Genomic DNA, 20701 nt, shown 5'->3' with positions numbered 1-20701 from the left:
CTCATTTAGGACATTTTTACAGCCTAAACAGTCCAAACTCTGGACTATTTCCCTTCAGGACACTTGGATTGCAGTGGACGAGCAGTGTGGAGGAATATTAAATGGTTGTTGTGTAGTTTTAAGGACGTTTTTGTGTCGGTCCCTATTGACTCTCATATAAAGTTTTGGTTGGACTAGGAACCGGCCTCCCGGGTCTTCAGATGCACTTTGAGGAATAAAAAACTACTCTGGAGTATTCATCAGCATGAGGAGGAGTCACTAATGACTAGATTTCTCTTTTTTTTGGTGAACTATTCCTTTAAAACACAACCATTTCAACATTTTTACTCCCACACACCTACCACTTCCTGTCTGTGATTGACGGCGTTTTAACGACCTGAAAAAATTATATTTATTGTTTCAATGATCCTGATGTTTGATGACGTCTTTGTTTTTATCCAACGAACCAAAAACTCACTTTTTAGTAAAGATTTATAACACTTCTGGACCCGTCAGTCTTTATCTTTCTATTGTATGTGAATAACAAAATTATTTTCTCTTATTTTTAATGTTTCTAATGTTTAATTTCTGTATTATCATCTATTTTTTTACTTTGAAGACCACTGCTGTTGTTTTTACATAAGGGAAGTATTTGCATAAACCTTTTATAACTTCCACCTCTCTTGCACAATGTTTAATTTCATTATTTCCATTGTTTTGTTGGTTTTATAACGTGCAAACTCAAATTTCAACATCGTTCAACAGGAAAAAAAACAACAAAGCAGCTGGAGAGAAGAAAATAAACCATTAATATTCAATACAACAGGTGAAGCTGGTGTTTACAGGTGAAGTTAGAGGTCAGTGAACTCACCATGGACTCTGGGCAGTAGCTGGGTAACCGCTGGAGGAGATGCTTCAGACGAGACTCACTCTTTATAGTGGCGAGCTGCAACACACACACACAGTCAGTTAGTGTAAACACACACACTTTAAACCCACAGACTGAGAGTGTGTGTTCAGTGTGTGTGTGTGTGTGTGTGTGTGTGTGTGTGGGATGAGTGGCTGGAAGTGTCGTCTAATTCCAATTAACTGATCAAATATGACGGAGATTTAGAGGGAAGTGATTAAAAAGGAGTTTCTGGTTTCATGTTGAAGAGAAAAATGTGTCTCACACACACACAGACACACAGACACACAGACACACACACACACACACACACACACACACACACACACACACACACAGTGACTCATCAGACTGTTTGTAGTCGAGTTAAATGGAATCAGATCATTGACATAAATAAAATCTGAACAACTTCATGTCTCACGAGTCGAAACGACGTCCACACAAGTTCATTATTTAAACTGAAACCATCCAGACTCACACACACACACACACACCTGAGCGATTCATCTGCACTGAGCATGTGTGAGCCAGTGTAAACAGGAAGTAGACCCCCAGATGTGTCACTCGCTGTGTTTTTTCAAAATAAAACGCTTTCAGCAGCGTCTCAAACTAAAACTCTGACGAGACTCTAAACTAAAAAAAAAACCAGTGTGAGTTTCCAACGGTGCAAAAGGTGGCTAAGCTAAGCTAACTGTGATACCTGTCTCCATGGTAACATTGTACTTCCTATAGATGGTTTGCGTTAACGTCACGTTGCCCTGGGACACGCCCCTTTCTATCGGACTGCGTGGCAAAACAAACCAAGGAGCGGTCGACACAGTCACAATCAGCCAACCACTGGTCTCTGTCCTCTCCTGCAGCATCTACATGTTGATACAGTCACATTGTTTACGTTGTGTGTTTTAATCCGTCCTGTAACACACAGTGTGACCGCGGTGTCATCAGAGTGACAGACAGGATCATTGTTAATGTGCAGAGGAACGAGATCACATCTGTTACTTTGGTCCCGACACTTAAAGGAGAATTCCAGTCATTTTTACCCCTAAATCGTTGTCCTGATGGTCACCCAGTGTTGGGGGGAGCAAAAAAAGCGACTAAAAGACATTACTATCCCATCACAGAGCGCCTGCTCTCCCCGCCACAGAAACACTTTTTCCTTGTTGTGATGATTTCTTTACTAAAATAAACCATGGAGCAGCGCAGTGGTAATGTCCAAACTATCTCTGACCGTTCATTTTAGTACAGAAATCATCACAACAAGGACAAAGTGTTAGTTTCTCTCTGTGATGGGATAGTAATGTCTTTCTGGGATGTTTCAGAGTTGGGCTATCTGAGGTGAGTGGCTACATGCAAAAACACAAAGTTTCTACTGTTTCTACTCTACACTATATGAGTTCAGTGGTGTCTCTAAGGATTCCAGTCATGTACCAGAGATATCTGATTGTTTTCTGAGTCTTTGTTGTGGTTGAAAGAATTGCCCCCATGGGTTAGCGTTGTGGCTAATATCCCTAGCGCCGGGTAGCCATGGTAACTCTGGTTTGCCTGCATCAATTTTAGTCGCGTTTTTTGCTCCAACCAACACTGGGTGACCATCAGGACAACGATTTAGGGGTCAAAAATGACCGGAATTCTCCTTTAAACCTGAGCTGCTTCTATACTGTAAAACTCTGACCAGTCAAACTGTAGCATGTTAGAGACTGATTCATCTGTCGAACCATCAGAACTATGACACACAAAAAAACAGTAAACACAGCTGATCGATCGAAGTGAAGTGAATTTACTTTCCGTCACTGAAAACTGGTTCTTGAATGCAACTCGGTCAAACAAAGTAAAAAGACGAATCCTCCAGATGTTTTGCAGTTCTTTTGGTTCATGCTGCTGTAGATTTTAAACTTTGGCGTCTCTGTCTCTCGTCTTTTTGCCGCTCGGTGGGCGTAACCGCGGCGACGTCCTCGTACGGTGACGTCATGTGCAAATAACCCTCTGTTTACATTGTTGTACTCCTGTTTCATACTATTTCCCAGAACCCAAGAGGTGAAAAAAACCTCAGTGGAATAAAACTTCACAGCTTCTCCAGGTGAACTCCACCTGATCGTTTACAGATCTGCTCTTTGAAGTCGTTCCTCACCCCCTCCCCCTCCTCCCCCCTCCCCCCCTCTGAGCTGTGAGTCACTGGCAGAGATTATTGGCAGTGATCAGCATCAGCAGATGAAATCGATCGTTTTCACTTTGAAGAGGCCGAAGCTCTCTTTTTTTTATTGTCTCATGGATCAGTGTGTGAGCTGCTCTCCAGCTCCGAGGAATGTGCTCCGGCCCTGGGAAACACAGTCCCTCCCAACACCCAGCACACACACACACACACACACACACACACACACACACACACACACACACACAGCCAACACACACACACACACACACACACACACACACAGAGACACACACACACTCAGCCATAACACTTCTCAGCGCGGTGTGAACCAACAGTCTCTGGCTGCAGAGTGAAGTCATGAAACCCACTGACTGAGATTTACAGCCTCACACGCTGCCACTGGCCCCGCCCCCTCGTTTCCTCCTCTGCAGAGATTGGACGTCGCCGCTGCACCGACTTCACACACTCTGAAAATTAATGATCCCAGAGAAGCTGGAAGCTGGAAGAAGAGATCATAAACCTGACAGTTTCACCAAATATCAAAAGTTTGATTTTTATGTCAGGAGGGAATTCTGCTGCAACTTCCTGTTTCTGTTTCAACTTTCATCTCTGTGGTCGTTTTGTCTCAGCCTCAGTCCATCAGTCCATCAATCTATTGGACTGATGAACTGAAGGATTAATGGACCGCCAGTCTTTCAGTCCATAGGTCCACCAATCTATCAATCCACCAGTCCTTAGGTCCATCGATCCATCGATCCATCGGTCCTTAGGTCCATCAGTCCATCGGTCCATCAGTCCTTAGGTCCATCAGTCCTTAGGTCCATCAGTCCTTAGGTCCATCGGTCCTAGGTCCATCGGTCCTTAGGTCCATCGGCCCTTAGGTCCATCGTCCTTACGTCCATCGTCCTTAGGTCCATCGGCCCTTAGGTCCATCGGTCTATCGGCCCTTAGGTCCATCGGTCCATCGTCCTTAGGTCCATCAATCCATCGGTCCTTAGGTCCATCGGTCCTTAGGTCCATCAATCCATCGGTCCTTAGGTCCATCAATCCATCGGTCCTTAGGTCTATCGGCCCTTAGGTCCATCGGTCCATCGTTCCTTAGGTCCATCAATCCATCGGTCCTTAGGTCTATCGGCCCTTAGGTCCATCGGTCCATCGTCCTTAGGTCCATCAATCCATCGGTCCTTAGGTCCATCGGTCCTTAGGTCCATCAATCCATCGGTCCTTAGGTCCATCAATCCATCGGTCCTTAGGTCTATCGGCCCTTAGGTCCATCGGTCCATCGTTCCTTAGGTCCATCAATCCATCGGTCCTTAGGTCTATCGGCCCTTAGGTCCATCGGTCCATCGTTCCTTAGGTCCATCAATCCATCGGTCCTTAGGTCTATCGGCCCTTAGGTCCATCGGTCCATCGTTCCTTAGGTCCATCAATCCATCGGTCCTTAGGTCCATCAATCCATCGGTCCTTAGGTCCATCAATCCATCGGTCCTTAGGTCTATCGGCCCTTAGGTCCATCGGTCCATCGTTCCTTAGGTCCATCAATCCATCGGTCCTTAGGTCCATCAATCCATCGGTCCTTAGGTCCATCAATCCATCGGTCCTTAGGTCCATCAATCCATCGTCCTTAGGTCCATCGGTCCTTAGGTCCATCGTCCTTAGGTCCATCAATCCATCGTCCTTAGGTCCATCAATCCATCGTCCTTAGGTCCATCGGTCCTTAGGTCCATTGTCCGTAGGTCCTTTAGTCCATCAGTCCATCAGTCCACCGGTCCATTGGTCCATCAATCCACCGGTCCATTGGTCCATCGGTCCTTAGGTCCATCGGTCCACCGGTCCATTGGTCCTTTAGTCCATCAGTCTACCAGTCCATCAGTCCATCAATCCACCAGGCCCTTGGTCCACCGATCCATTGGTCCTTCAGTCCATAATTCCATTAGTCCATCTGTCCTTCGATCAATCAGTCCTTCAGTCCTTCAGTCCATTGTCATTGTTCCTTTGGTCCTTCAGTCCTTCATTCCTTAATCCATCTGGACTCTGTCCTCCTTCAGGCTCATGATGTGTTTGTGTGATGTCCTGTTCTTGTTCTGGTTCTTTATCAGAGCAAACTGAACCAGAGGAATTCAGACCCCCCCCCCCCCCATCCTCCTCCTCTCCCCCCCTCCTCTCTGAAGTGACAGGAAGACACAACGCCAAGCCGAGCGACGCTGATTCACTGGCACATCATCAAAGAGGAAATCTCAGCGTGGCAACAAAAGCAGAGCGGGTTGTTGGTCCGTCTGTGTGAGAGGTGAATAGAAGCTGCTGCAGACGGACTCACGGACTCACAGGAGGACTCAACGTCAACGTCAGCACCAACAACCTTCAGGTTCAGGTTCTGTTGTAATCATCATCACTTTTTAAACTGGAAACTACAGATTATTTCTGATCTCATTACAGTCTATTAAAATCATTAGAATTAGATCAAACTCCTGGACTCAGAGTCATTGATCACATTGTGACCTTCAGTCTGATTCTTTCATGTATCAAAATAAAGAAATAAAGATTATTCTAGGGATGCACAATCACTTTTTTTTTTAACCAATACCATATCTGGAGATAAGAAAAACTAGACAGTTTTGACTCTTTGAATTAACATTAAATAATGTTAAATAATGTAGACAGACAGACAGACAGACAGACAGACAGACAGACAGACAGACAGACAGACAGACAGACAGACAGACAGACAGACAGACAGATACTAATTAATGCACTGACACAAGTCACATCCAAACATTTCTATGTAAACAAACTGATAAAGAGCTTCCAAAGTACCCACAAAATAAAGTTAAAGGATCTTGGCTGGTTTTATACAAATGAAGAACTTTTCACTAAAGTAAATGAGGTTATTCGTTATGTTATCAACGTTTTCTAGGACAAATAACAAAGTCCAGTTGCTTTCGATTTAAAATTTCCTTTGGGGATGACGTCATAACTTCCTGATATCGTGCACCCCTCGATTATTCGTCTATATTTAACCTCCTTGCTCTTTATCCTGGGTGGAAACAGAACCAGAACCAGGTCGTTAGAGTCTAAACCATCCTGGTCGTTACACCCCACTTCCCAACACACACACACACACACACACACCCCTACATTAAACCACGCTGCAGCTTTAACCACCACCTCTAAAGGGGCAGGGGGGTGTTTAGAGCTCATTACATCTCTCCACCTCCTCCTCCTCCTCCTCCTCCATCTTCATCCGTCACTAAACGTCTTTCATTTGGCAGAATGATGATGTCAACCAATAAGAGGACAACCGCCCTCTTCAATGCCCCCCCACCCCCCTCCCTCCCTCCCTCCCCCCTCCCCTCTCTCCCCCTTTTCCTCCGTCCTCTTCCCACTTCAAAAGCAGGAATAAGGTTTGAACTCTGCCTGTCTGTCGCTGGCAGAGAAAAGACTCTTTCACGTCTTCTTTATGTCGGTAAAGAAGGACGAGAGAGAGAGTAGGGGGGGTTGGGGGGGGAGATAGAGATAGAGAGAAGGGGTGGGGGTGGAGGGGGGTATTGGGGGGCGTCACCTGCTCCCAACCGGGTGAAGCTGAACTTTTTATTCTGCACTTCAAAGCAACAAGAGACAAAAAAACTTTTTACACTCGTCTCCTTCAAAAACCTCCATTCATGGATTCAGACCCATGAATGTAATGGGCTGATGAGTGTGTGTGTGTGTGTGTGTGTGTGTGTGTGTGTGTGTGTGTGTGTGTGTGTGTGTGTGTGTGTGTGTGTGTGTGTGTGTGTGTGTGCAGTGGTGGACAGTAACGGAGTAAATTTACTTAAATTTTACTTAAATGTACTGTACTTAAAGCAGAAGTAAGTGGTCCGGTGGTTTTGGCTAATGCTGCGTTCCAGGCAGGCTTTTGAAACCGTAAATTACAGCTTCAAGTCACGACTTACGACTTTGTAGCGTTCCAGGCAACCAACTCGTGTTTCTCCGACCTGTTTTACCTGTGAAAGTCACTATAACGGCCACTCGTAACTTCTGACCCGTGAACTCGTACCAGATCGAACTGGTACCACTTCACGGTCGGAAAAATACGAGTTTCCTTGAACGCACCATAACAGTCCTCGTCCCTACGTCGCCACATTCACGGCGTCCCTTGGCTGCACACACAGCCCTGCATGCCGTTCTCTCTCCTCATTGGATAAAAACTGTAGGATACGATAAATGTTTTCTCCTGGGCTCAGAGCAGAGCAGAGTGACTGACAGACCCGTGTTTCAGACCAAACACTCTATGTAAGTGATTGCTGTCGGAAAATATAACTATTTAAGACTTATATTAACACAAAAATATCACTTACTTCTGCTTTAAGTATATATCCAGAGGATTTGTACTTTACTAGAGTATTAGATTTCTTTGGTACTTATTACTCTTACTTGAATACATTTCCAAGACAAATATTTTTACTTTTACTGGAGTTAAAGCAGAAGTAAGCGATCCGGTGGTTTTGGCTAATGCTGCGTTCCAGACAGGCTTTTGAAACCGTAAATTACAGCTTCAAGTCACGACTTACGACTTTGTAGCGTTCCAGGCAACCCACTCGTGTTTCTCCGACCTGTTTTACCTGTGAAAGTCACTATAACGGCTATTTAAGACTTATATTAACACAAAAATATCGCTTACTTCTGCTTTAATTAGTAGGAAGGCTGAAAAGAACTTGTTACTTTCAGGTCTTTTTCTAAAATCCTATTGGACACAAGCTGTGTTTGTCTGTGAAGGAAACCCTAACCCCTAAAAGCAGCACATCAGTGCAGCTGAGCAGCAAAGAGTTCATTCTCACTAACAAGAGTTAAAAGCTCCTTACATTCATTTACAAACAATTAGAGTCATTCATTGATGTGGAGAATAAGACATTTACTCTGACTCTGACTTTGACTTAAAGTACCTTTAAAAGCATGAACTTTTTTACTCTTACTCAACACTGCAAAAACTCAAAATCTTTCCAAGAATATTTGTCTTATTTCTAGTCAAAATGTCTCATTTCTAGTCAAAGCTAATCTCTTTCCACTTAAAATAAGACTCATCACCTAAAAATGAACTTGTTTTTAGATCATTTTCACTTGTTTCAAACTAATTTTCACTTGAAATAAGTAGAAAAATCTGATAGTGGAGCAAGTTTTTCTTTCTTATTAGGCTACGAGCACAAAAAACTTGCTTTCACTGGCAGATTTTTCTACTTATTTCAAGTGAAAATTAGTTTGAAACAAGTGAAAATGATCTAAAAACAAGTTCATTTTTAGGTGATGAGTCTTATTTTAAGTGGAAAGAGATTAGTTTAGACTAGAAATGAGACATTTTGACAAGAAATAAGACAAATATTCTTGGAAAGATTTTGAGTTTTTGCAGTGAAGTACAGTAACATGTCGACTGAGCTACTTTTACTTGTAACGGAGTAAATTTTGACCATTAGTATTTGTACTCTTACTCAAGTACTGGGGTCGAGTACTCTGTCCATCTGTGTGTGTGTGTGTGTGTGTGTTCTCCTACCTGGTCACAAGCTTCTTTACAAGATGAAAACTCGGCAGCATGGTGGCAGCAGGCAGGATCTGCAGAGACACAGAGAGTTTAGATTAAAAAACAATAGAAACACCAGCTAGCCCATAATAATTCATGCAGACTTGTTGCTAAGTGACAACGACATCCGTTTGTAACCGCTGTGATAAATAAAATAAAATAGTTACTGTTGATATAAATTTAGTAGTTTCACATCCTTTTTTTTTTTTTTTTGTTGTTGTTGTTGTTGTTGTAGTGTTTTGTGTGTTTGTCCTTTGTCTGTTTGTGTATTGGTCAGTGTATTGTCGGTTTATACATTGTATATGCCTGTTCCCATTAATAAAAAAATAAAATAAAATAAAATAAAATAAAATAAAATAAAATAAAATAAAATAAAATAAAATAAAAAGGGGGCGGGGCTTAATTTGTGTCATTCAAGCTGCAGTTCCACCTTTCACCACAGCGTCAGAACGGCGCTGTCTGAGTTTTTACTGCAACTAACGATTATTATTATTATCGATTAATCTGTCGATCATTTAAACGATTAATCGATTAGTTGTTTGGTCAATAAAATGTCTAAAAACATCAATCAGTGTTTCTCAAACCACCAGACGACATCGTCCTCAAATGTCTTGTTTTGTCCACAAACCAAAGAGAGACTCAGTTTATTGTCATTAAGCAACAAAGAAACCAGAAATATTCACATTGAAGAAGCTGAAATCAGAGAATCTGGACTTTTTTTCTTTAAAAAACGACTCAAACCGATTATTAGATTATCAAAATAGTTCATGATAATCGATTATTGTTTGATTAATCGATTAATTGTTGCAGCTCTAAACAAATGTACTACGGTATAAACACTGTGTTCCTGCACTTTAGAAGAATTTATTCACTGCAAAAACTCAAAGTCTTTCCAAGAATATTTGTCTTATTTCTTGTCGAAATGTCTCATTTCTAGTCAAAACTAATCTCTTTCCACTTAAAATAAGACTCATCACCTAAACAAATTAACTTGTTTTTAGATCATTTTCACTTGTTTCAATCAAAATTTTCACTTGAAATAAGTAGAAAAATCTGCCAGTGAAAGCAAGTTTTTTGTGCTTGTAATAAGGAAGAAAAACTTGCTCCACTATCAGATTTTTCTACTTATTTCAAGTGAAAATCTGCTTGAAAGAAGTAAAAAGCGTCTAAAAACAAGCTGCTTTTTAATGTGATGAGTCTTATTTTAAGTAGAATGAGATTTGTTTCGACTTAGAAATGACATTTTGACAAAAAAATAGACAAATATTCTTGGTAAGATTTTGAGTTTTTGCAGTGTTTACTTCTCATTTATGTTTGTGGAAACTTTCTCTTTTACTGCGCTTTATTTCCTGAATGAATTAAATAAGGGAGTTGTTCCTGGAATAGTCTCAAGAAGCTGTGGGAGAATGTTATTATGCTTTAATATAAAGTTCATTATCTGAATACGAACATCTTGAGATGATGAATGTTGATTTGAAATGTTTAATTAGTGACACAGTGAAGATTGAGGTTTCTGGTTGGTTTCTTGTGCAGCTTCAAGTGGAAATGTTCAGAGCTCAGAGTCCAAAACACTGAAACACTGAGCGACTGTGTGAAGGAAGAAGCTGTGGCAAAGACACAACCATCCTGTGTACATGCACACACACACACACACACACACACACACTGTGGCTGGCATCACAGCGACAAACCACAACCCTCCCCCCCCCCCCTCTGGTTCCAGTAAGTGACTTGGCTCAGTTTGTTGTCAGCAAACTGCTCTTCCTCCTCCTCCTCTTCCTCCATCACAACAACAACCCACTGACATGAGGTCAAATACTACTGCAGTTATAGTACCAGTCATATTTAGAACTACTGCAGTATCCATGAGTAATATATTTTATGACTTTTATGTTATTTAAAGGGATAGTCCAAGAAATCCCATAATGAGCCTCCGTATAGCGTAGCTCTGAGCAGCTCACGGCTCTGCTCCGCCGTTCTAAAAAATAGCTTGCACCGACAATTAAAGGTAACAAACCTACTGCTATGACTATAGGGATTATGGCGATGGGCCAATCTGCCAAAATGCTGAACTATCCCTTTAACTTTAACTTTTGACTCCTAAAAGTTTAATCTTGTTAATAGTGAAGCTTTTATTTGTATTTTACCTTTTTATTGTCTTAACTTCTATTGGTAATCTATGTTAGTAATCTATCTTCTTTTCCCATTGTTATTATATTGCTGGTATTGGATTGTATTTCAATTTCAATTTCAACCTCAATTTTATTTTATCTAAAAGGGACAGTGTACAGTTCAAACATAAATGTTGCCATTTGATGCACTGTACCAGATTATAGCTTTAAAGCAGAAGTCAGGTGAATGTTTGTGTTAATCTAAGTCTTAAATAGTTGTATCTTCCGACAGCAATCACTTCTATAGAGTGTTTGGTCTGAAACACGGGTCTGTCAGTCACTCTGCTCTGCTCTGAGCCCAGGAGAAAACTTTCCTTGTATCCTACAACCTTTATCCAATGAGGAGAGAGAACGGCATAAAGGGGCAGTCCTCTCTGTGTGTGCAGCCAAGGGATGCGCCTGAATGTGGTGACGTAGGGACGAGGACCAATAGATCCATGACGAGGGCGGGGGCTGCTAAATGTGCTATATAAATAAAAGAGTTGTGTTTTTGTATAGAACAGCTTGTATTGTACAAAGCTGAAAGTGCTATAAAAAGTAGAGTCAAAGTAGAATCTCTTGTGTATGAAATGTAAAACATAAGAGAGAGAAACTTCAGGTACAGATGGACTCTTTTCTATTCTTCTGTTCTATTTCTATCTAAATATTCTAAAAAAACAAACAAAAAAAACAGTCAAAACAAAGCAAATCTCTGATTGGTCGGTCTGTGTGTGTGGTCTGACCGTCAGACTTTCAAAATAAAAGACATTCCATTCCCTTATGACTAAAAAGCTGTTTCAAAGTAAGAGTGATGAGGCTGACTGGTGTGTGTGTGTGCGTGTGCGTGTCTGTGTGTGTGTGTGTGTGTGTGTGTGTGTGTGTGTGTGTACATGGAGAGTGACTGTCTGGATAAACTGTTGTGACTGATGACGCTCTCAGTGCCGCTAAGCCCCGCCCACTCCCTTTGATCACCTCCACACTGTTTAAGTAAAACCACACGGTGAAGGTGTCGTCACCGACTGAGTCACACACAGGTCAAACACAACGAGAGACCAACACAGGAGAGACCAAGACGGAGAGGAGGAGAGAAGAGAACAGAACATAATACAACAGAATATAACAGAATAGAATACGATATAACAGAATAGAACAGAATATAATAGGATATAATAGAACAGAATATTACAGAATAGAATAGAACAGAATACAATAGAATAGGATATAATATACTAATAGAATAGAATAGAATAGAATAGGACATATAACAGAATAGAATAGGACATAATAGAATAGAATAGAATAGAATAGGACATAATAGAATAGAATAGGACATAATAGAATATAATACAATAGAATAGGACATAATAGAATAGAATAGGACATAATAGAATATAATAGAATAGAATAGGACATAATAGAATAGAATAGAATAGAATAGAATAGAATAGAATAGGACATAATAGAATAGGATAGGATATAATAGAACAGAACAGAATAGAATAGAACAGGACATAATAGGAGGAATCTCCTTGTTGTTTACAACTACTTCCGGGTAGAAAACCAGCATTCGAACAATAGTGACGGACGAGAGTTTCGCTATATATATCTACTTTTTCACGTCACTATATCACTGTTTAGACTAATCTGATGTTTGTAAAGTCTATAAAACCAATGATTGGACAAACATTACTATTTATGTGTGCATGTTTTTGTAATTAGTCATGGTTATCATAGATTAGCTGGGCTAACGGTTAGCTACCTGTTTAACTTTAATAACTCAGTGACTCAATAAACGCTCCATGAAAAAATATTTTCTCCAGCGGATATCTGAGTTCCAACATGACTGAGCTAACTGGAGTAGTTTCATGTGGTGTCCCACAACGGGAGGGTTTTAACAGCTGACGTCCTGCTGTTAGCTTAGCTACCGCCGTTAGCTTAGCTACCGCCGTTAGCTTAGCTACTGTTAGCTTAGCTACCGTTAGCTGTCCCTGTCAGCTGAGCCACTGATGCTTTCTAGACACTGTGATTCCCCCAAACTGAATAAATACAACACATAGCAACACAAAACACACACACAGAAATAGTAATGTTTCTTCAATCATTTCAGATTTGTCTAAACGGTGATAGGGCGTGAAAAATATGATATATAGCTAAACTCTCGTTCGTTACTATTGATCTCATTCAAATTACGCACTGGTTTTCTACCAGGAAGTAGAATGTAAACAACAAGGAGATTCGGTCTAGAGATTGTAACAGAATATAGCCTAATACAATAGAATATGATATAATAGAACTGAATAGAACAGAATAGAAGAGAATAGAATAGAACTGAATATTATAGAATAGAATGGAACAGATATAATACAACAGAATTAGATATAATAGAATAGAATAGAATAGAATAGAACAGAATAGAATAGAGAGATCTTAATGTCATTGCATGAAACACAGGCCAGAGCTCCAGATCAGATGTGAAAGACGGAGAGAAAAGTTCCTGAGCTGTGTAGTGATGTCATTATGGTCTTGACCTTTGACCTCTCTTTGCTCTCATCAGTCTGAATGAAAGTTTGGACAAAGTCTCTCAGGACGTTAGTGAAACATCACATAACTCCGCCTCCACGCTGGTGACATCATCACCGACAAGTGAAGAAACGTCTCTACACGTTCACGTCGACACGGAGCAGAAAGAACAGAACCAGAACCAGACATGATGTCATTTTACTCTGGATTGGTTTAAGAAAAGGGTTATTCCACCCGTTTATTCTGATTTAGCTGTTTATGCGGAGCAGTTTCATTCTGTTTGAACTGGGCTGTCAATCTTCCCCCCAAAACAATACCACCTTATTATCACGTCCTGCATCCACTAAAGGGCATTCCAACCAAATCTGTTATGTAACATTTGCAGCACACTTAAGTTTTACCAACTCAAAATAAAACTTTAAGAAGGGAAATCAAAATATTATACAGTAAGTAGTGGTGCAACAGATCACAGTTGGTCCATGAGCGAAACCAAGTGGTCCACGGATTGATTGATTAAAAAAAAAAAAGAAAGAAAAGAAGGTGTGTGTACTAGTGTGTGAACACGTAGGCACCGTTCCTGCTGAATAAACGGGCAATTAAAATAACTCTGCTCGTATATCTGAAACTGCAGCTCTACGTCGCACAACAACAACAGAATAGTTTGTTTGGTAACACTTTACTTGAATAGGTATTCATAAGATTGACATAACACTGTCATAAACATCAATGAATACTTATGACAGCTGTGGTTAAGTGTCATTCGGTAAGTTATGTCACTTTTGATGCAAAGTTGACATTGTTTGAGATGTTTTTGTTCTGACAACTTGACATCATTTATAAAGTTTAAGGCAATTAGGTCTGCTATGACAGTTTAAATTGTCTTTATGTCAAGTTGTCAGAACAAAAACATCTCAAACAATGTCAACTTTGCATCAAAAGTGACATAACTTACTGAATGACACTTAACCACAGCTGTCATAAGTATTCATAGATGTTTATGACAGCTGTTATGTCAATCTTATGGATACCTATTCAAGTAAAGTGGTACCGTTTGTTTTATCAACATGTTTACTACCCGAATGTCACGATGCACAACGTTAATTTACGTCGTTGTGGAAGGAACAAGTTGGAACGTTGGTTTCACCTTCCAATGTTCTCATTTCTAAAATAATCTGAATTCTGTTCGATTAGCGGAGTTTGTTCTAACGTCTCTATCTTAGGGGCCGTCCACACGAACGCGGGTATTTTTGAAACCGTGTGTTTCTCTGCACGGTTTGTTCTTTCATCCACACGTAACCGCAGTTGTGGCTCCTGAAACCGGAGTTTTTTGTAACCGAGTCCAGCGTGAACTTTTTCAAAAAGTCAGGTTTCAGCTTCATGTGTGGACGGGAAAACCGAGGAAAACCGCAATTTCTTGTCGACATTGTTCAACGTCACACTGTGTGAGGGTAAACAGTGAGTTGTATCCATGGAGACTAGTGGAGCTCTAGACGTGACCAGCTGACAGAGTTGCTGTTACTGGTGCTATTTAGCATTTAGCATTTAGCATAGCCATTGTTGTTGTTCCGGTATGACTTTTTCCAGCCTTGTGATTGGATGAAATGGCCTTACTGTTAGGAGTGCTATTGCTATACTGCTTTGGCATGTGCATAACATTGTTTGAGGCGGATTTTGCGGTTTCATGTGGACGGAGATATTTTTTTATCACATCGGTGGTGTGGACACAATTTTTTTTAAACCGGGGGCCAGAAAAGTTCGAAAAAAAGTTTCAAAAATACCCGTGTTGGTGTGGACTTTAGGCCTCAGACTCTAAACTGATTCTAATCTGAACTCAGCTGTTGTGAATCTGGGTCGTTGTGTGTCTGTCTGTTCTGCTGCAGGACGGTGCTGCTCTGTTCTTCACCTCCTCTATGTTGTGTTGTTGTGTTGTCATGTTGTCATGTTGTTATGTTATGTTGTGTTGTTATATTCAGTTGAAGTGAACTGAGTTTCCCTCCATAGTGAAACCAGAACCTCAGAGTTCCTCCATGTTGTTCAGTTTGTCTGTCGCTGAACTTTCTGCTGCACCGACTGAACTGAGAACAGATGAACCCTCCCCCCTCACACACACACACACACACACACACACACACACACACACACACACACACACACACACTGAGAGCCTTTCCAACTAATGGCAGGTGACATAATAACTCCAGTGGGGGGGTTGAGGGGGTTTGGGGGGGTCGGGGTAGAGTATGAAGCTGCTAATGAGCTCCGGCCGTCGTCCTTCAGCTGCTGCGTTCACGGCGCTCCGGGTCTGAGCGGCCGGCCACATCCCAGCGGCCCGGTTTCCTGGTTTCCTGAGGGGCCCTGAACTACACACGGCCTCTTTTATAACCAGAGACCTCTCTCCCTCCTCCTGGTTCTCAGAGTCTGAGTCCTGGTTCTCTACAGATACCGGGTCAGAACCAGAGCAGCAGCTGAAACACGACTTCATATCCACAACGTCGACAGACAACGACCAACGAGTTCACTCCATCACTCACCCAGTCAGTCAGTCAGCTTCACTTCTGCTTCTACAGAATGAGCCACAAACACAACAACAGTATTTTAATACGTCACTTCACTTCTATCACTTCACTCTGACAGCTGAGACCTGAGAGGAGATAAAGCGTGTGCTCAGTGACATCTTTTAAATCACTTAAGACTTTTACAGACTTGTTTTTATGTGACGCCATCCTCTTTTTTAAAATATTTGATTGTTTTCGTTTTGTTTCTCATATTTTTTATACCCCGTTGCCTCTTTACTGACCATATTCACAGCGTCGCCATCTTTGCCTACGTCGTCACTCGGGGTGGGAAGATTTAACGCCGTCACATAACGTTACCGTTAACGTTAGCAGTTGCAGCTAATGCCGGCTAACTTAATTCAAATTAGTTTAACCCAAATGTCATTTTACTTTGAAATATGTCCCGATGTCCCTTTAGATGTTAACAACCCACGTCTTCCTAAAAGGGATAGGGAAGGGAATCTCGCGAGATTTGGACGAACCGGGAAGAGGAGCTTCGAGAAGCTTCCGCTACAAACAAGCTTGAAATACAGACTTGTTTAATTTTTTTCGGGACAATTTCGCATTTCGGGGCTTCAATACAAGACGGACATTACATACGAGCAGCATGGAGGTATCTGGATGTTTTTTGGTGTGTCTTTTTGTTACGAAGACAGTTTGTATCCATTTGCAACCGTCATATGGACATGCACTGCTACGCCGAGACCCCCTGTAACTCAGAGAAGCCACGGAGGACTCTGAAACTTCTCCCAGCCCTTAGTCCACATGAGGGGGAGTAGTAGATAATGAGTGCAATTTCAACTTTGGGTGAACTATCCCTTTAACTCTGTATCAACCAGGAAGCCATGAAGTGAAATCAATTCATCAGACTCCCGACGTTTGTACGGCTTGCACAACGTCTTTACGAACCGATTGTCGGGAGAATTTGACTCTTAACTCACCTCACACCACAGGATCATCTCATAATCGTCATTTAATCTCACAGTTTGACTCAGACACTCTTCTGTTTTAACTCTTTTATCCCCTCCTGTCTCATCTTATCTCCTTTTATCATGTTTTCACCTCCTTTTATTCATTTGATCTAATTAACTGCATCCTGCATTTTAACCTGACTCAGTTTGTTGTTGTGTTGTGTTGCTTCTGCTTCATCTCTTATGGTTTTATAACATTTGTATTTGACTTGTCTTTTTAAATGTTGCTTTTGTCAAGCACTTTGTAAACTTGTGGTTTTAAACATATGTGAAATTTTATATCATTGTTATCATTATCATTATGTGTGAGCTGTGATAGTGAGTTTGCAGGTGTCTTTGAGCCCTCAGGGCCACCGTACCGTAGTAACAACATCTCTTCTTCTAAACTCTTCTCTGTGTCGTGCGTCTCGTTTTGTTCCCGACACTGAACAAAAAGCTTTGTTTGCAGCTTGTGGTTTGTTTTGTCTCTGTTCTTCGTCTTCTTCTTCCTCTTTGTCTGTTTCTTGTTGTAATAAATGTTTTGCCCTTTCCGTTTTTTTTCTTTCTTTCTTTCTTTCATTCTTTTTTTTTTGTGTGTGTGTGGAATATTTGTATATTTTACAAGTGTTTTGTGATGGTGTCGTCTATAAAAACAGCCAACCATACACTCATCCTCTCTCAGACAGATTAAACACTTGTTGTTGGGAACATGGAGAAATTCATCAGTGTAATAAACCACAACAACACAGTGGATGAGCTCATCTCTCAGCGTCTTCACTTTAACACAACAACTACACAACATGCTGTATATGTGTGTTCACAAATCATCATCTGAATCTGAACTACTGGAAAAACCCAACCCCCATGTTACTCCTGGATATTTTCCCAGCTCCCCAGGTCAAATGAAAGGTCACTGAGATCTGATTTTTGGCGAGGAGGTGTATCTCTGGGTAAACTCTGGATGTCCCAAATTTCAGAATGAAAGTCCATTTTTTGGACCCGTAATGCATTTTTACAACACCCATGACCCTTCAAGTGGACAAAAATGTCAAACCTCCGCCTATGGGGTTTTTAATGTAAAAATAAAGTAAAAATTTTAACTAACAGATATCATCATGAAACTTCCCAAGTTGATCACTCACATTAAAACAAATATTTTTTGTATTACAAGTTTTGTCAAATTTTATGTTTAACCCTCCTGTTGTCCTCCGGGGTCAAGGAAGAAAGGAAGGAAGGAAGGGAAAAAGGAAGGAAAGATAGAAGGAGGGAGGGAACAGATTGGGTCAATTGAGTAAAAAAGGAAGGAAGTAGGGAAGGAGTAAGGACAAAGGGAAGGAAGGAAGGGAAAAAGGATTGTGGAAAGAAGGAAGGGAAAAGGAAGGAAAGAAAGATGGAGGGAGGGAACAGATAAGTTCAAGGAAGGAAGAAGAAGGGAGGTAAGAAGGAAGGGAAAAGGGAAGTAAAGAAAGATGGAGGTATATAGGGAACAGATCAGGTCAATTGGATCAAGAGGAAGAAGAAGTAAGGACGAAGGGAAGGAGGAAGGGAAAAAGGATTGTGGAAAGAAGGAAGGGAGAAAGGAAGGAAAGAAGGCAGGATGGAGGAAGGAAACAGATTGGGTCAATTTGACCCAGAAGGACAACAAGAGGATTTTAAATATGTAAATGAGGCGATATCTAATGAGATATGTGCTAATTTCCAGAACAGAAATCTGAACAATGGATGAAGCCCCTTTGAAAATTCTTGTTTTATTTTGTTGACACATTAGAGTGAGAGAGAGAAGTTTTCACTGAGGAGGATTTTAGATTTTATCTCTCTTTTTATCACTAATATACTGTCACCAGCCCTAAAGCCCATAGAGCCCCATAGAAATGTTGTGTTTTTGCAGCAAAAACAACAGGCCAGGAAGGGGTTAAACATGTTGAAACCGATGTCAAAAGTGATTTTCATGTTTAGTCCAGACCCAGCCCGATATGTATCACTAATATTTTGGGAGTAACTGATGACCAAATGTTGTCCAGGGGTCATGGAAGTGGTGCAAACTGAAGGATCATCGGAGCGTTGAGGAATGAAGTCACAGAAGAGATAACACATCGACATGAGTCTGAAGACGAACATGTGGCTCGACCACGGGGGGGGGGGGGGGGGGGGGGGGGTCCTCTAAACACTATTATCTGGGAAAAAAAACAAAGCTGTGTTGGGGGGGGTCCTGAAACAACACTGAGAAAAGCTGCCACTCACAGCATGATGCGTTCAATGTCCCTCCTGTAAATCACATTAGCATCTTTTTTCATCAGCAGCTGCCCTGAATAAACAGACGTCAGAAGGCTGCCCCCACTAGGAACCTTTAACCCTTCACATGGTGGGATTTTGACATTTTCATGTTTTTGATATTTCCATTAACTAGAAGTTTTCAGTCATTTATAACTGTTTGAATAACTGAGATAGCCCTCTCAGATCAAAAGTTATGGGCATTTTAATCTATTATGACCAAAAAAACTGAGAAAAATGGCTTTAACGTTGCTGCTTTAACTCTCTAAAGACGAGTGTTTTACAAAACATTAAACAGCTTCTGAACCGTTTATGATAGAGACGAGCTGTAAACTGTATCTGAATCGTGTGGTGTTCTGCTTTCCGAGGGTCCTTGAATGGTAGTAGCTATGGTTGAACGAAAAGTACCAGAATTACACAAAATATAAAAAATCGTGGAAATAGTAGCTACTTTTCCACCTATTTTGGCTATTTGCCACAATTGATAGCTTTCAGTGACGTCACTTCCCAGGGACCTGGCGGTCAAAAGCAACATTCCAAAGTGGCCCCGCAACGGACTTTCTATGGACAAACAACCGAGTAATGACTTAAATCATCTGCCAGCAGCCGAGAAAGAAAGATATAAAAACAGCTTTGAAGTTTTGGGCACTTGTGACCCATATTCAACACCAGCTGCTGTATACCAGCTGTTTAAAATGACCAGTTCCCTGCCGAAGCTCCAGTTGGGCGATGTTTACATTTACCTGGTGGAGAATCCATCATCCTCCACCGCTTGTAACCAATACCTCCGGTGTTATGGCTCAACTGGTGTCTGATCATTTTGTAGTTTTTTGATCTTAAAATAATGTTTCTGAACTCGTTGAAGTGGTAGAAATGTACCTGTAACTTTCCTGTGTGGGAACACCGTCCTGGTACCGCAGCTCCGCTGAGCTCCACAGTCTGAGTTCCAGCTCACTGAGCCCAGGCTCCCTGCTCCTCTCACCCACAAACCAGAGCCCTTAGCTGGGCTGCACGGTGACCAGCTGCCCCCCCTTTACCCCCCGGAGCTTTGCTACGCACCGCTACCGACGGCAACGATGACGGCGGTCCGATAGCAGCGGGACCGGCGGCGGCGGCGATGGTAACCCGGCGGGACCGCCCGCCACCGGACACGGCAACAGCACCGCCCGCGGCGGCAGCGACACGGTAACGGGGGTCGGGACCGACCGCGGCGCGGCGAGGACGATGTTATTGTATTTTCAGAGTGTTTTCCATTACTTCGTAACTTTAACATGACAGGCTTTGTCATAGTGCAGTGTTGTGCAGAGTGAGAGTAGTGTGGCGCTGACTGACTGTAGGTTGCCTGAACAGGTTCACTCACAGAAGCATATGGCTGCAGTAACATGTGAACTGCGGCTTGATTTGTGAATTTGTGACAAATCTGCGGACGGAAGTGCAGCACAGCTGTTGTTCGGTACGGTAACCAGTTAAATCAGACACCAGTTGGGCCATAACACCGGTATTTTTGAAGCAGCAGGGAGCAGTGTGTGTTTTTCTGCCTTGTCCTAAGCCGCAGACAACGGGGAAGTGGATTGTTTTGACCGCCAGGGGGGCGTTCCATACGGGCCGTGACGTCACATGAAAGCTATCAATAGAACGGTTTTCCCAGGCCGCCACACAATTGTGA

The 20701-nt window shown here is 41.8% G+C and overlaps 1 protein-coding gene across 1 annotated transcript in view; it reads right to left on the bottom strand.

Annotated features, from left to right (window-relative positions):
- The window catches only part of LOC146966178 (reversion-inducing cysteine-rich protein with Kazal motifs-like), a 79032-nt gene that overhangs the window by 37925 nt on the left and 20406 nt on the right, over positions 1-20701 (bottom strand). The window contains exons 2-3 of the mRNA XM_085763979.1: positions 8563-8621; positions 851-925 (exon numbers count right to left, since the gene is read on the bottom strand). Of these exons, the coding sequence (XP_085620105.1) occupies positions 851-925; positions 8563-8621 (134 nt within the window). The remainder of the gene's footprint in view (positions 1-850; positions 926-8562; positions 8622-20701) is intronic.

This window comes from Trachurus japonicus, chromosome 20 (genome assembly GCF_045865225.1).
Source record: "Trachurus japonicus isolate A0001 chromosome 20, Traja_1.0".
Lineage (NCBI taxonomy): Eukaryota > Metazoa > Chordata > Actinopteri > Carangiformes > Carangidae > Trachurus > Trachurus japonicus.
Note: the sequence above shows the minus strand (reverse complement) of the source record. Positions and strands in the feature narration are given on the sequence as shown.